At 32.5% G+C, this 16491-nt stretch overlaps 2 protein-coding genes across 3 annotated transcripts; both read right to left on the bottom strand.

Moving 5' to 3' along the window:
- Positions 1–3824: 3824 nt before the first annotated feature.
- On the bottom strand, positions 3825–5968 carry LOC129304467 (pectinesterase-like). Its single transcript, XM_054944137.1, has 2 exons — positions 4894–5968; positions 3825–4807 (listed from the first exon to the last, which is right to left on the bottom strand). The coding sequence occupies exons 1-2, from the start codon at positions 5894–5896 to the stop codon at positions 4089–4091; spliced, it is 1722 nt and encodes a 573-aa protein (XP_054800112.1). The 5' UTR covers positions 5897–5968; the 3' UTR covers positions 3825–4088.
- A 5722-nt stretch (positions 5969–11690) lies between these two features.
- On the bottom strand, positions 11691–15530 carry LOC129306844 (pto-interacting protein 1). Of its 2 annotated transcripts, none has more exons than XM_054947605.1 (8): positions 15386–15530; positions 14513–14605; positions 14049–14299; positions 13837–13963; positions 13358–13631; positions 12899–13031; positions 12465–12551; positions 11691–11965 (listed from the first exon to the last, which is right to left on the bottom strand). In XM_054947605.1, exons 2-8 carry the CDS (start codon positions 14595–14597, stop codon positions 11837–11839), a joined length of 1086 nt encoding a protein of 361 aa, XP_054803580.1. In that variant the 5' UTR covers positions 14598–14605; positions 15386–15530; the 3' UTR covers positions 11691–11836. The 2 variants fall into 2 exon arrangements, with proteins under 2 accessions (XP_054803580.1, XP_054803581.1); XM_054947606.1 differs by having other exon boundaries at positions 15331–15509.
- Positions 15531–16491: the final 961 nt, after the last annotated feature.

Raw genomic sequence — 16491 nt, 5'->3', positions numbered from 1 at the left:
TCAATTTTAACAAAGATTATATTTCTAAATAAAACATATATTTTATAAAAAAGAAAACAATAAAAAATATAAAAAAGAAAAACTTTATGAAACTCATGGATTTCAATTTTTAAGAATTTATTCCCTGAATAATAACTTGTTTCACCGCTTTTTGAAGCTATATTTTTCTTTTTTTTTCTCCTTTCATATATTTTTTTTTTTTTGCTAAAAGTTAAGTACAAGGAAAGCATATTATAAATAGAAGCGCGTACATTATATATACCAAATTGAGTTGAGTGAAATATTGAGTGGATACATACACATGTGTTTGTGTGTATTAAAATCTATACTAGACATGACATACATTCATGAGTATTTAGCATGGCTTAAAACAGGTCTAAACTACCTATACATACATACATACATACATACATATATATATTATGGCAAATACATCTTTAATTTGTCAATTTCCGTAAGTACTGATTTGAATTAAGTTTTTTTTGGTGAATTAGTTTAGTTTTTATTCCGAAAAAGAGGCAGAAATAATGTTTGAAAATGACAGATGAGAAAAAGGAATTGAGTGTGTGTGTGTGTGTGTGTGATGTCAACAATCCTAAACGCAACGGGGCTAAACGCATCTATGTTCAGAATTGATCTCATGTGCATGCTTGTTTTTCGGGTGGTGAATGTGAGTGCAATTAATATTGCTCTCTGGATATTCAGAGAGAATGTGATGCATAAAATTAGGTAACATCATACTCCCTCTATTTATATATATTTATATACACACACAAAATTATATCACATAATTTAAAAATTCAATTAACTATAATAATTATGTCAAAAAATGAAAAAAATGGACTAAAATGCCCTATACTAATGAACATAAGCTTGCCTTATTAATATAAACTATGAGAGGTGATTTAAGAAGAGTGTAATAAATGTTTATTGAAATTAATGATTTTACTTATAAAAAATATAAATAAAAAGTAATAGTTTTTTTAATAATAAAAAACAAAAGGAGTAATTCCATGAAATTTTTCATTCAAGTTAATTAAGCAAGACAAATTGAAATTTATTTAATTTGAAAAATAAAATTGAATTCATACAAATGTACTAAAGCTCTAAATCTAATAGCCACTTATGTCTAGAGCAACCTGAAGTCATTAATCCTTTACTAGTTTTATAGGTCTTGTTTTTACCCAATAAATTAATTTTAATATCAATTTTGTTAATTTATAGTATTGGTAAGGGTCTTCCAAACTTGTAACCCTCTCCCAAGTTAATTAAGTTATTTCCAACAAAATTACCTGAGGCAAATTCAATTTATAACTTATGATCACTCTAATATGATCATATTGGGCACTTAGTTATATATTCTAACTGTAAATTAGATAATAATTTAACCTCATATCACTCAATAATCTAATGGTTCAAATGAAATTCTTTTTCATCAAAAACAAATCCCAAACCCAATTTCATAATTGATGGCTGCCAATCATCAAATAGATAATTAAATACAAGATTAAGCAATCAAAATTAAAATTAAGCATGACTAATGGGTAGAAACAATCTCTGATCCACCAACAAATTCATAGCTCTTCTAGGTCAAAAAGATCCAGCCACAAACAGCAAGGAAAACAGCAAAACTCAACAACTTGTACATCAAAAGAAAATGAGGAATAAATTAAAGCTTAGCACGAATGATTTTTGTCAACCCGAATGTTTCTTAGGTTTCTCCAACTTTTTCTTCAGACATTCCCTGGATGATTTGCTGCTGACAGAAGGCAAATTGGTTTGAAAAATTCTCCTCAAAACCCTTAAAAGCTAATTTTGAGTGATGTTGTATGTTTTGCAGAAAATTCATCTGTTGTCTGCAGTAGTAACACTATTTAGAATTGAATTTGTCACGGGCTTCAAATTTTCAGCTTTTGGCCAATAAATTGGGTCTCCCTATACAAATAAGACCCCATAATTAATGCCATAACTTTTATAATTATCTTGAAAACTAGATGACTTCAAATTACATTAAAAACTTCAGTAAATTTATTAAAATATTAGAAGTGATCAGAATGCACTTCCCCTTACCAATTGAATCTATGCATCAGGGCTTTTCCTTTTAATTGATACTTCAATTACAATAGAAAGAAAAGAGAGAAAACAGAGTTCCGTTTCTATTTTTATGGATCTTATATAAATGAATCTATCTATTTTCCTCTTTTTTTTATTAAAAATATCCTCCCCATCAGTTGGTCTTGGATTTAGAAACTCGACAAGTTCTTGGGTAATTTTGTGTGCGTGCTAACCGATGCTTCAAACTGCTTTATGTATCCACGTCGGTATCATGTCTAATACCGATACTTGCCTGTACTTCTTCTATATGTATTTATAGAATATCAAATATTATTATTATAATTTAAAAAAAGTTTAATTTTTGATATGTATCCGATACTTTTAAATTATAGTTAATACTTTAAAATTGATACTTTGAAGTTATTTTTTTAAAAAATAAATTTTGTTGAATATTGCAATACTAATTTTTTATTTCTAATATATTTCTGTGATTTGCTTTTAAAGTCAAAGTTAGATTTTTCTCAAAAAAAAAAAAAGTTTTAGATAGGGATGGCATACAAATATAATTAGTGATTATGTTTTGATTGATATTACTATAAAGAACTATATATATATGCTAGGTTGAATATTTTCTAAATTAAAAATATATTTTTAATGTTTTTATGTTTTTTTATAAATATATTTTCACATATCAAAAACATATCGTATCTTATATTTTTAAAAATAAAAGTATAAATATTTCAGATACGTATACCAGTATTTATGCGACATAGCATGCTCAAAAAACATATTTAGTTAGGACACAATTATTATTGAATATGAACGAGTGAAATATAACGAATTCTCCCTCCTCTTCTATTAATTATAATTACATCTGTCTCCTTTCTTCTTTTAATATGTACGGTCTTTTAATAATTAATTAATAATTAGTAATTAAAAATAAAATTTCAATTTATTTTTAAGATCATGCATGTTCATCTATCCAATCATTAATTAATTATTAAGTTATATATATATATATTATATTAAAATAAATCTATTTAAACAAATATATTGTTTACAAATCATGTAGGTTACCCCGAAAAAAAATTCAATGCACGTGTTTTTAACAATTTTTTTTTTTTATAAACAAGGAAAACCAAACGGACAACTACGTCATAGTACAACCGTGCAGCGAGATATATACCGTATTTTTTTACTTCATTTGTTCATGTTTTAATTTTTTATGTAAACTTTTTTTATTATTCAAATGAGCGAGATATATACCATGTCTAGACTTATTTATTTGTTCTATTTAGTAATTAGTAAATACAATTCTATTTTATTATTAATTATAATACAGTATTTTAAAATCATTTATTTATATATATCATCATAGATCATTATTTGATGCTATTTAAATTGGAGAGAATGAGAAAGAGAGTATACAACTTAGATTATAAGAGTAGGTGAATAATTTGAATTTTTTTTAACATAATGACAGAAGAAGAAGTAAAGCATTTTAAAATGTTTGATGAAATATTCTTAACGGTGTTAAAAATTAAGTTAAAATGTAGGTTTTGAAAATTAAAGAGAGATCTTTGTGATTTTAGAAAGAAAAAAAAAAGGATAACACCGCATTTCAGTATACTTGTTATATTGGCGCGCGCGTGTAATCATGGGTGTAATTATAATGATAATAGATTTAATAAAATTGACAGAATGATTTCTGGCCTGACAATTTGACAAAATGTTAAACGATTATAGTGTTACAGCTATAGAGCATAACATTCTTGAAAAAAATATAACTTTTTCATGATTTAGTAATCAAAGTTCTAGGCTTCTAGGTGTGGATCATATTGATATTGAGAAATTAAAGGAGCCTAATCTTATTATTGGAACATTACTAAATGGGACACGTGTTCTTGCAAAGCCTGTATAAGTTGACGAAATGCGTTATAAAAAGAATAATTGAAAAAAAAAAAAAAAAGAATTCGAGCGTGTTAACAACATTTGACATGTGAATCCCTAAAGGGACAAACACGAAGTGAAGATCAGGGCTTAGTGAAGCCAATGTCGAAAGGAACGTGAAGGGGCTTCATCCAGTCCTCAGTTCGGGAAGTGGACCCACCTTTGAGGAACTGGCCAGCGGTGAACTGAGCAGCCTCATTCCTACTGATGAGGCCCTTGTAACCTGGCCACTTAACCCTCTTCGCAACATTAGCACCAGGTCCCACGTTGTTGTACTCAGCATAGTACAGTGTGTTGAGGTACAAGCTTCCTGCCCAAGGAGTCCACCCATCGGGTTGAATCAAGTCACCTATTCTGGACTCCATTACCACAGTTCTAGCATACTCCTTCCACGGCCTTCCCAGGTAGGATCTGATCTGAAACCTGACGGGAAACAGAGCATTCTCCGGAACGATATCGCAGTTCTGGATCACAGTTCCGGTGGGTAGATTCTTCTGCGTTCTGCCGTCTGCCGTCACTGTGTTGAACTGGTTGTCCATTGGCTTCCTCACGATGATTCGAGAGCTCTGGATCAACGTGGTCGACACTCCAAAGATAAAGTCAACTGTACCGGAGATGTCGCAGTTCCTGTAGAATTGACGGTTGGTTTGAGCGTACAACGTGTCCTGGTAACCCACGAAAGAACAATCGAATAAACCCGACATGTCTCCCTGGTTCCTAAATGCCACTGCTTGGTGCATTTCAGGACCGGCGGTGTTCACGAATGTCATGTACTTGGCGATGAACCCGTTCGCAGTATTGACTACATCAATCAATTAGTTATCATCGCTCCATGTCTGTAGAATTAATATAAAATAAATTAAAGCAATGAGTTGAGTAGCAAGTTACCGAAAGTAGCCGTATTCGATGTGGTGTAACCATCAACATTGTTTCTGTTACCGGTGACGATGGTTTTATCAGTGCCCTCACCGTACATGAGGATATTGACGGCGGTCTTCGGAATGACGACGTACTCGCGATAAGTACCAGCCTTGACGAGGATGATATATCTTCCTTGGAAACCCTTAGGATAAGAGTTAACGGCCGCCATGATGGTCTTGAACTGGCCGCTGCCATCCTGGGCCACCACCACGTTGGGCTTGATGTGATGTCCCCTTACCCTGTTTACGTTGGCCAAGAGCCTGCGATCGGCAGCCGAGAACCATGTGGGATAGCCTTGGCTGTCCAGCTCCAGAAGACGGCGAGAGCCAGGGTTCACTTGCACCTTCAACCCGAACTGACTCAGGATGCTTTCGAGATTAGCCATAATGTCGAGGGCTATGCCGGTGAGCTTCCCCGCGTCGTCCAAACCATTCTCTTGAAGCTGAGACTTGATCTCTTTGGCGCCGTCGACATTGTCTTCGTACCCATCCAAGCAAGCCTGTTGGTAGGACACGACAGAAGCAAGCCAATTCTTGAAGTCAGGGGACCGGTCGCTCAGGGTTTGGACGCTGTTGTTATGCAGGAAGTCAGTGGAAGCCTGGAGGCTGTCCATGGCGAATTGGAGCAAGTCCTTGCAGTCGTCGAGGGCCATCTTGACGACGCCTTGAGAGCTGTTGCCCTTTTCGACGATGAGCTTATCGCTCATGTTCAATGCCCTGATCACGCTGTTGGCGGAGGCTTCCACGGCGGCGGCTAAGAATGCTTTCGGGTCTGAGCTGTTCTGCACGTTGCCCAGAGTGTCGTGGCAAAGCTTTTGGTCGTCCGTGTTCTGGCACATGGCCTTCACCGCATTCTGACGTTCCGAGATCTGAGGGTCTTTGTTCTTGTTGTGAACCACCACAACGGCGCCGATCGCCACCCCCACCACAAGGATGAGAGAAACCGCGGACACAATTATTTTCCCTCTCATTTTTGTTTTCTCTTCTGAAAGATTCTGTTCCCCCCCACCAACTCCAACCCCCTGAGATTTTTTTGTTTCAAGGGGAGGATGACGGATGCTGCATCCAGGTATGCATTACTTGTGTTCTTATAGGCTGCTCCGGCTTCCATGATGGGGTCTCAAAAATCTGCATTTTGCATGTGGCTGGAACTTACGGACGGACGTAATTATCGTTCATTCCTTCTTTGAGAGTCAGTGCTATTTCTTTCTCTCATATATACCCTAGCTATAATAAGGGCTGATTGTCGGTTTTCGATCGGCATCAGCTTTTTTATTTTGCTCAAAATTAGTTGACTTCCTTTTCTGTGCTCTCATTCTCTCGAGTTGCCCTATGTTACAGGATAACCACACTGTTATTTTTTGAGGCTTCCAATAGCTCTCATTGCCTTCGGACATTATAAAGAGTACACGGGTTGGTGACTGATCAGTTTGAATTATACATGGACTGTTATTTTTCATGTCCGTAAGGCCTATTTAATTTACCCTTTTCTTATCAAGTTATAAGACATTTTTGAAGAACTTGAGTCTCAAAATATAAGATATTTTAATAAAAATAAGATTTTATAAACAATGCTTCTAATATATTACTCTTCCCATTATAAATATTCTCTTTCTTTAATATTATTTCAATAGAATATTAAATGAAAGACATTTTTAAAAGTTTATATTTTTGTTTTAAAAAAGTAAAATTGTAAAATGTATTTGATGAATTTTACTGGTATGTATAATTTCATCTAAAAATACTTTATAATTTGAGATTAGGGAGTATTACTTTTCTTTTTATCAAGCAAGGACTATTTATTATTTCCTATGTGATTAGGGGTGTTCATGGGATAGAATGGGATTGGAACACTTCTATCCTGTGTCCCATCCTAAAAAATTATCAAACTAAATTTTTATCCCGAAAGTTGTCCCGTCTCATTAGGAACTAAGATTGGATCAGGATGAGATTTGGATGTCTTGCTGTCTTGATAAAGCAGACAATGCAAGAGAAAGGTTTGAATAATAACATTTATTAATTAAAATTTTAAATAATATAACTTACTAAGTTTAAAATCAAAACAGCTTGAATACATAAATCACAACAATTATTAAATTACATTAATTACAAATACAAGTGTACAACTTAAAGTTAAGTATATATGAGACACAATACGTTACGATAGCAATTAGAAGTGATCTTTAGGCTATAAGAGTAACAACAATATACAAACTTGACACAACATCAAGTTATTGCTCTTCTTTTTTAGTCAAAATATATTAAGTTAGTGACTTTTTTGAAAATAAAATAAAAAATATAATATAAAAATAAATTATATTAATATAAGAATAAATAAAGCGGGAAAGATACTGCCATGTATTGCTTACTTCATGTTATTAAAATTATCAATATAAAAAAATTTAATTTTAAATAAGAATAGCACGTATTGAAATTATAATTAATATAAGTATAAATTATATTAATATAATTAATATATTTGATGTATATTTTTAATATATATATATACACACACATTGTAACATCCCAATTTAAATTTTAATAGTTAATTTGAATTAATAGAAATTTTAAAAAAAAAATATTGAGAGGTAAGTAAATTAGTAGAAAATGATCATTAAATCTAACTTAGGATATAATTCTAAATAAAAATTTAAAAAAAATAATAAAAAATAAAAATAAAAAAATAAAATAAAAATAAAATAAAAAATATTATTAAATTATTATAATAAAAAAAAGAAAAAAGAAAAGGTATTAAAAAAAAAGAAAGAAGAAGAAGAAAACCAGTTGCTTTCAGCCCGCGTCATGATTACATAAAATAATAAAAAAAAGGGAGAGAGAGGAAAGAAGAAATAATAAAAAAAAAGATGTGGGACCCACTGAATTTTTATAAAACTCACCCGTTTCCTTTCATTTCTTCATTCTTTCCTTCGTGCGCGAGCTGAGGCAGAGTGAGCGTGAGTCGCCGATGCGGGAAATCTGAGTTTTTAAGGTAAGAGTTTTTAATAGGATATTTAAGGTGTGATTTTAAGCTTTTCAAGACTAAGTAAGTGTTCTAAAAATTTTCTTAGTCATCCTTCCTCTTTGGTTTCTGATTTTGTGGTGGTAGAAAATTTAAAATCTGGAAAAGGGATGAATTTATGTTGAATAAATATGGTTTTTGAGGTTGTCAATAGTATAATAAATGTTCTAGAGTATAAATTTGTTGATGATCTTTGAATTTGTGGCTTATGTATCAAATTCTAAACTAGATCTAAAAATATATGTTGATTTATTGAGGTTTAGATGATTATTTGGGATGAGAAATGAATTATTATGGTTATAGGATTATAATTCTAAGCTAGAGACTCAATTTTTAATTTTTGAGTATTTTAGGTACGAATTTATAAAATAAAAAGAAAATTTTGATAATAGAAATTAGTTTAGAAGTTGATTTTTAGATTATTAATGTCTATTGATAATTAAAAGAGGAGTTAAAAATTTTACTTAATAGTATTAACTATAGATTTGTATTAAGATTGAGATTAAAAATTATGTTATATTTTTAATTCTATTATTAGAATTATTTTATTAGTTTCAAAAATTGAAACTAATATTTATAAATAATATGTTATTTGTAGATTGTATTACTGGTGAAAATTGTGGTGAGAGAGAAATTTTAAGGAATAATTTATTGAAAAAGCCACAAGGTAACCATGCTTTTAATTTATGATTTGTGTTGCTTCATGTTAATTGGGTGATTATTAAGAAAATTATAAATTTTGTAATATTATATAATTGTACAATATTATTATGAATTTGTTTGATTATTGTGGGAGGTGTTAGTAGACTTGCTATTATTGTTGTATTTATGTGCCATGTGGTACGCCCCTATTGGAGCTCAATAGGTGGCTTGTAAGGGCTTGGGTTAATCTATTTTTGGCCGGATAATTTAGCACTAAGTGAGGGCTACGGCTCGAGGTTAATGGAGGGATATAAGGATGGTTGTTTGTGTGTATTGTAATATTTCATATATTTGTTGGAATTATATTATTTTTAATTCTCACTTAGTAAGCACACACTTAACTGTTTGTATACACTATCAAAAATTGGATTTGATTACTGGGACTTTTGAGTCTCATTATATGGTTAAAAATTTTCAGGAGAAGAGCCTCGAGTGACATATAGAGGAGTCCCAAAGGCTTAATGGTATAGATCCACTATCTCTTTTGGATATTTAATTTATGATTTATAATGTGTTATATTGCCAATATTAGGGCTTTTTGTTTATTGTCAATTATATGAATATATAAATGTAATCATGCCTTTCAAACTATTTCTATTTTTGGTACAATTTGGATGACTGTAATTTTAATATTTGGTTTACTTTGGATTGGTTAAAATGGCATGATTATAAGGCCAAATAACTGGCTTGTGTTGAAAATTGACTAAATTGCTTATTTTACTTGTTGGGAGTATAAGGATGGACAAATGTGATTTAGCCTAATGGCATGTGGGAGGTAAAAATTTATCTAAAATGTTATAGTGTGTGAGTTGAAGCCAATTATAAAATATTTTATATTGAAATTATTGATATAAAAATGTGTTGGGTGGCTGTAACCCAACTATGATTGAGTTAAATTATTTTTTTTTAAAAAAATTTTGGTGTGTTACATACATAATATTCGGGATGGGACAAGACGTTTCAAGGATAATCTCATATCTTGTCTTGAATCCCTGTCTTGTTCCATCTAACAAAATCCCATCCTGATATGATTAGGATAGAACCGGGCAAATTGGGACGGATTCAAGTTGAACACCCTGTGATCTATATGCTTTCCTCTCCTTTGATCTTACTAAAGTGTATTGGCTTCTACGTTAATACACAAGGATATAAAGAAAGGAAAACTTTAATTAATCTTTACATTATCATTAAATTTTTTAATAAATTATAAAATTTTTATATATTTTACCGCTCATACAAGACTGTGATTTTGTCCCCATTTTTTTTTTACATATAATCTATTTATTAAAAAAATATGGCATAAATTGGCTCATTGACCCAAAAAAATCTTGTATTCAATGAGTACGGACCAAATTTTTAAAAATTTAAAAATATAGCCAGCTCATGTTGATATATAAGAGGTTTATTATTAATGTATAAGAGTTTATCATTAAAAATTTAAAAATAACTTATTATTAATATATAATGTTATATTATGAACAAATATAATAAACCGCCATAATACAAAATGTAATAAATGTTGTGTTATTTGTTTGATTTGATCCTATAATATAAGTTATATTTGCAAAAGTTTTAAAAATATAATGAATTACTGTGGTCTAATGTATATACTATACCTGCATATCAATCATATTATCTCATATTAATTTAGATATTAATTATGCACAAATTGGATTTCGTTTTTTTTTACTAACGCACAAATTGGATTTCAATATTGTTGTTTATATATTTGTTGTTATATTTTTAATTTGAATATAATAAATATATCATCACATAGTAATGGCATGGATAAATATATAATTTGATTTAAAATTAGAAATACATTTACCTCTAAAAATAATACATTTGACGAGTTGTTATTGAAAAGTTAAATAATTTTATATTTTAGTTCAAAAAATATGAAATCTTACATCTTTTTTTTAATAAAATATTTGGAAATAAATCAATATAAAATTTAAATTTTAAACGACTCACTGACAACAAACAGTATAGTATATGATACATTTCTTTGACCCACCACTCTGCACATAGATACCGCTTAATTTTCCCCGAGAGCAATGCATCTTGTGTGCACATGCTGGTGTTATACTAACCAACTCAAACCAATGGATCGCAAGCCACAAAATAACATTAAAAAGAGGAAAACAAACTTAAACCAATGCATCCTATAAGTTACAATGAGTTATCACAGAGGAGGGTGCAGCAGAGTGGGATTCAATTCGCTTTGGGAGTATGCTAGAGATAGTCATAGATCGGGTCCTAGGACATTCGTCCATGAAATTCCTAATGACTTACACGCTAGGCTGTGTGAAGATAGGTCCTTCGTTACCTAAGCTATGTATTTTCTTGTAAAATAACTCTCATGCCTTAGGCCTGCCGTTTCCATTCACGCCCCAAAAAAACAAGAAAGGCGGTTTGGGAGTACACCATACGGGCCATTACATAAAAAACTTCGCACTCTTTTAATTCCATGTTCTTCATAAAAAAAAACACCTAAATTCACAAGAGGCAATAACGGTCGTTAATATGGAAGATTAATTATAATTGAAATTTGAGGACATCTCCCAGTCCCGTGGTAACATCGTTGAGGTTACATCGAGCTATGGCTACGGAGGATGACAAGCAAATGAGGCAAAAGCTTCTGCTCCAGAACCTCTACTTCACCCAAAACATAAAATTATTAATAACAGCTAATTAATTACTGTGATGATTAATAATATATAAATAATCACATAGTAGAAAACAATTCAGCTCGGCATTGGAAAAGTTTTGCATTTTTCGAACCTTATAATGGACGAAGGGCATGATAAGTAGTGGCATCACACTCGTCTTAATAAAATAAGCAATGTACAAAATATATCAGACACATCAGTGAATTATGTTTGAATCAAGCAAGAAACGTCCTTGATCATTTCTTTCTCAGGTAGACACATCCCTCTCTTGCAGCGTCTCTCCCCCAAGCAATTAAGTAGAGATGGTAAGTACCTCAGCAGAGAGGCATGGAGTAAACAGCGAGACCAAGTGACAGTAAAAAGAATAAGATATGGCAGGAAACATCAGCGAACCTCATGGATTATGAACAAAACGAATGCGGCGTAAACAATGGCATATATAACCATGTTCCAACTCTTATATTTTGCATGCACATTGTGCATATGCTCACAGATACAAGGAGAAAGATATAAACAGATCAATTTGGAGTTTCACCAGCAGGACCAGGTCGTGCATTCAACAAAGGTTGAAGAGCTTTGACTACAATGCTCATGTTTGGTCTGAAATCAGCTTCGTATTGCACGCATAGTGCAGCAACAGCAGCCATCTGTAATGATAAAAGCATCTCATGGTTATAAATCAATATTAGTTATGTGCGTTGGTTATTCTCGACTGTAGAAGTCTATGCTTCCTCAAAAGGCTCCACAAGAAAAGTGCATCTCATGGAGGCATTTCTAGAAGTTAATGCCTCTTGCAATCAAACCTAGAATTTAAACTAGAGGATGTCACTGCCTACCATTCGTTCACCTAATAATTTATTTAACTATTAATTTCCAATTAAAGATAATGATAAAACAGAGTTTTAGATTCAAAATTTGGTCCCTTGCATGACACCAACTTCCAAAATAAAACTCTACGATTATGCCACTGGCCATCTGCAGTAAGCTAATTGGAATACTTTGCCAGTCCATATGCATGCGCTTCGATAACTTCAAGGTCCCATTCGAATTTAACAAACTTCCATATAGTCCACACAACCTCAGCTAGGAAAATGACAAACCACATAAAAACGAAAGGAATCAAAATATACTAAAAATGGCAAACACCTTAGCAACAGCTTTAGGGGGGTAATCTCCTCCTAGTCTTGTATCGACACACTGCCTGACTTTATCTTCACTGAGTTTTGGTGTAGCCTGAAACACAAATCAGTGGGTCTGAATAGAAAATCATAAGAAAGATGCAAAGACATCTTCCTTTTTCCTTTCACCGCTCCCTTTTTTTTGTGACGTTTTTTTGTTTGGAAGAATCACATTCAAGGACTTGGGAAGATAGTTATTTGTAGACAAGGACTAATATGAAAAGAATTGTTGCTAAAATGAGAATATGGACTAGTTTTTTCTTGAATGGGACTTCTTATTGCGGTCCTTGTCCGTGAATAATTTTCCTCCCATGTTCTTGGATGTCATTCTCTCTGTTTCTTTTCTTTTCTTTTCTGTTTTCCGGGGGTGGGGGGTGTTGAGGGCTGGATTCTATGATTTACCCAAGTAACCAGGCTCTGCTGTCCACGAGGTAGTGTATGATCAACAGGCTTCCTTCCAGTCAAAAGTTCCAGAAGGACAACGCCAAAGCTGTATACATCACTTTTAGCATTCAATTGTCCAGTCATTGCATATCTGCATCCACAAGATTAGGCAGATAATTTTAAAGACAGTCTAGGAAAAACTCTTCAGGGCGTTTAATTTGAAAGAATGATTTCTGTCCAAATTGACCCCAGTCAAATTTGGTCAAAAACAATGAAAACGTTTGAATTATGGAATTTGATACTGCTTTTTTAATGAACTCTGGCAAACATTACACTAGATCTCCCTTTTCATGTCCCAATGATCACTCAGCAAACAAGCTCAAAATTAGAAGGTGCACAATGACTGAAGACAAAAAATTAAGGATATAAAGCAACAATTGACAAGAAAAATTCATAATTTTCTTTCCCGTTTCTTACTCTGGTGCATGATAACCAAAAGTTCCAAGGACACGAGTGGAATGAAGACGTGCAGCCATATCAGGAGCCTGATTTGACAAATCAAAATCTGCAATCTTAGCAACATCATCATCAAAAATTAGTACATTGCTTGATTTGATGTCTCGGTGGATAATGTGAGGATCAGCCTTCTCATGCAAGTACTCAAGCCCTTTTGCAGCTCCTACAGCAATCTTTACTCTCTGTGCCCATGACAGGACAGGACCAGGTTGGGCTCCTTTAACACCTTTTCTGCCTGAATATAAAATGGCAATAGTAAGATATTACATCAAATACATCTCTCAAGTTGATATGGCACCAATGTTAGTCAATATCACATTATTAAATGCCAGTAATCTTCCCACTTCCTCTAATATGAAAAACTAACTTAACAAACATTAAATTTTCAAAAGAAGCCATTAGTGTGCAAATTCGGAAAACAGAAAAGGACAATTATATACCATGTAAAATATCGTGAAGAGATCCATTAGACGCAAACTCATAAGCGAGAACACGGGAACTTCCATCAACACAATAACCAAGTAATTGAACAAAATTTTCATGCTTCAGCCTTGATACCATTGAAACCTGAAAGTTTAAAATCCAAGTGACTAATGGATTAACCACTGCAGTTACCTGATAGAATATAGCAAACCAAACCTATCAAGGATACCTGGGCTAAAAATTCATCATCAGGTTGTTTACTAGCATCTAACTTCTTGATTGCCGCAGCCTGACCATTTTTAAGAATGCCATAATATACCCTTCCATAGGACCCCTCCCCAATCAAAGAATTTGTCCCAAAATTATCTGTAATTTCTTTTAATTCATCTGCTGATATGGAAGGAACTTCAATGGGCTGGACTTTAACAGTTTGGGCACCCTGCTTTGCAGTTTCAGAAGCATGATAATTTCCATCGTTCCCTGCACAAAAAATTTTCACAACAATTTCATTGAGTCATAGATCACACAATAGAAATCAAGTTAAAATAATGAAGTATTAAAATCCAGGAATAGCATCTAATTCCAATGACGCAATGGCAAGGAAATGTCACTTAAAGATGCATGATTTGCTTTAGAGTTTAGACTCTCCCTCTCTCTCTCACACACTCGTCAAGCCAGTAGGAGAAAAATTACCTGTTGAGTTTTTTACCACGTATGGTCCTCCACTCTCAGCAGTTTTGTGGAGTTCATCCTCTTCGCAACAGCTGAAACAACTCATGATTCGTTCTAACATAAAAGTTCATACACACATCAGTTCATATTAATAAATTCACTGATTTGAATAAGAAGTCAAAGTAGAAAGGGGGCCAAAAAACCATAATAAATTTCCCCTAGATGTTCATTGTAACCAAAATGAAAAAGAAAGATCATGGTGATTATTGATCAATGCAACTTTCATCACTACCAAGAAGAACAGAGTGACTACTCTATTAATTCATCATCGCTGAATTTCGAATCAGTAAGTTAACCTTCATTTCGACATGACAGCTTGATCAGTCATGATGCTAACTCGATTCATTTTTGGTTTTGGTCAATGCGTCGGTTGGCATTAGTAAGGATTACTTTAAAAACAAAAAAATGCATATAGTTATAAGCAAAAATATTTTCTAAAATTATTTGCATCTCATCCAGCTTGAATGATAAAATATGGTAAGTGATGCTTGAAATTTCGTAGCATTATGAGCGCTCCTGTAAGTAAGCATATCAATCCATGCAAGCCAAGCTAAGTGAAAGTGGATCCAAAGAATCCCCGCCAATCAAAGGAAACTGCTATTAAGATCCTAGCAAATAATTAGGGATCGGTCCCAAACATAACCAATTATTGAAAATCGAAGATCAAATCCTCCTAGAAAAATGCTGATTGACATAGCCGCTAAGACGAAAATGAAATTATACGAAAAATGTAAAAGTGAAAAAAGTTAAGATTGAGTGTATAATAGATCGACGAGTACCTAAAATCAAATGACAATATACTGGAGCTGAGAGATCAGAGAGCTGGAAACTAACTGGGGGAATGAGTAGATGAAGATCTCCGAAACCGGCGAGATTTGCGCAGGTTACGCAGAGAAAGTGCGCAGGATGGAGCGCCCGAGCCGCTTGACTTGCTTTGAAATGAAAGATTGCATTATTACAATGATTTTTTTTTTGATACAATTATTACAAAGATTTTTGTCCAACTAATGTTACGTAATACATTCCATTGTTATTTTCTTGCTTTAATTTAATTTAATTTAATTGAACCCCTTTTCTCTGCTTCAGCCGTTTCCACGCCGACCTGGCTAGCCAGGCTTGACCAGAAACAGTCACTCGAGAAAGACGAGTTTAATTATTTTCTTCTGTTTTCCCCAAATTCTTTCATTCATTTTTTTTAATATATAACAAAGGATTAAACATTATTTTTTATATATTTTGAGAGCGATTAAACTCTTGATCTCTACTCACGTTCTCGCAATCTCGCCCTTATCACCTAAGCTAGTATTAAATGACTGATTTATCTCTTTTTCTAGTTAGCGCCTTTAATAAATGCATTGGTAAACTCGGTCGGCCTAATGTAATAATCCCATATGCAGTCAAATTTTGTCCACATTGTATTCAAGAATTTATTTTCCATTTGTATAGTCGCGCTTTGTGTATAGTCCAAAAAGAAATTATTCCTTTTCTCTCTTGATGGTAATTAATACTTTTTTTATTAAAAAATATAAAATATTTTTAACTAAATCTCACCTCAAAAAAGTAATTATTTATCTTTAAATTAATATTATTTTTTATATTTATCTCTATTTAATATGATATTTTATTTAAAAATAAATATAAAGTGATTTATTTATAAGAACATTTAAAAAATAATAATTAGATTTTAAAATATTAAAAATTATTTTACATTCCTAAACAGGAGTAACTTGCGACAGGCGTTGGTTCCCGGTTATGAAATTTCAAAGCTACATCATCTAACCTTTGAAAAGAAAGAAAGCGAACGGCAGTGGCTTAAATTTTACGTAATTTAACCGAGCACATTCGTTGGCTCTGGCCCATTTAAACCATTGAAGTTTCTGTTATATGCTCGCCATCGATTCTAATAACAAGTTTGTTGTGATAAACTTCATTTGACTAGT

Source organism: Prosopis cineraria, unplaced genomic scaffold, assembly GCF_029017545.1.
Source record: "Prosopis cineraria cultivar Desert tree isolate PC_DT_omini unplaced genomic scaffold, ASM2901754v1 PC3, whole genome shotgun sequence".
In the NCBI taxonomy this organism is placed as follows: domain Eukaryota; kingdom Viridiplantae; phylum Streptophyta; class Magnoliopsida; order Fabales; family Fabaceae; genus Prosopis; species Prosopis cineraria.
Note: the sequence above shows the minus strand (reverse complement) of the source record. Positions and strands in the feature narration are given on the sequence as shown.

Bases quoted from the DNA above. Each gene is read 5' to 3' on its own strand.
- LOC129304467 (XM_054944137.1), bottom strand. From the start codon at position 5,896: ATGAGAGGGAAAATAATTGTGTCCGCGGTTTCTCTCATCCTTGTGGTG. The intron at 4,808-4,893 runs GTAACTTGCTAC...TGATTGATGTAG, and splicing joins ATCGAATACGGCTACTTTCG to TCAATACTGCGAACGGGTTC.
- LOC129306844 (XM_054947605.1), bottom strand. From the start codon at position 14,597: ATGAGTTGTTTCAGCTGTTGCGAAGAGGATGAACTCCACAAAACTGCT. The intron at 13,964-14,048 runs GTATCCTTGATA...TTAAACTTTCAG, and splicing joins ATGATGAATTTTTAGCCCAG to GTTTCAATGGTATCAAGGCT. The intron at 11,966-12,464 runs GTGTTTGCCATT...TTATCATTACAG, and splicing joins CCCCTAAAGCTGTTGCTAAG to ATGGCTGCTGTTGCTGCACT.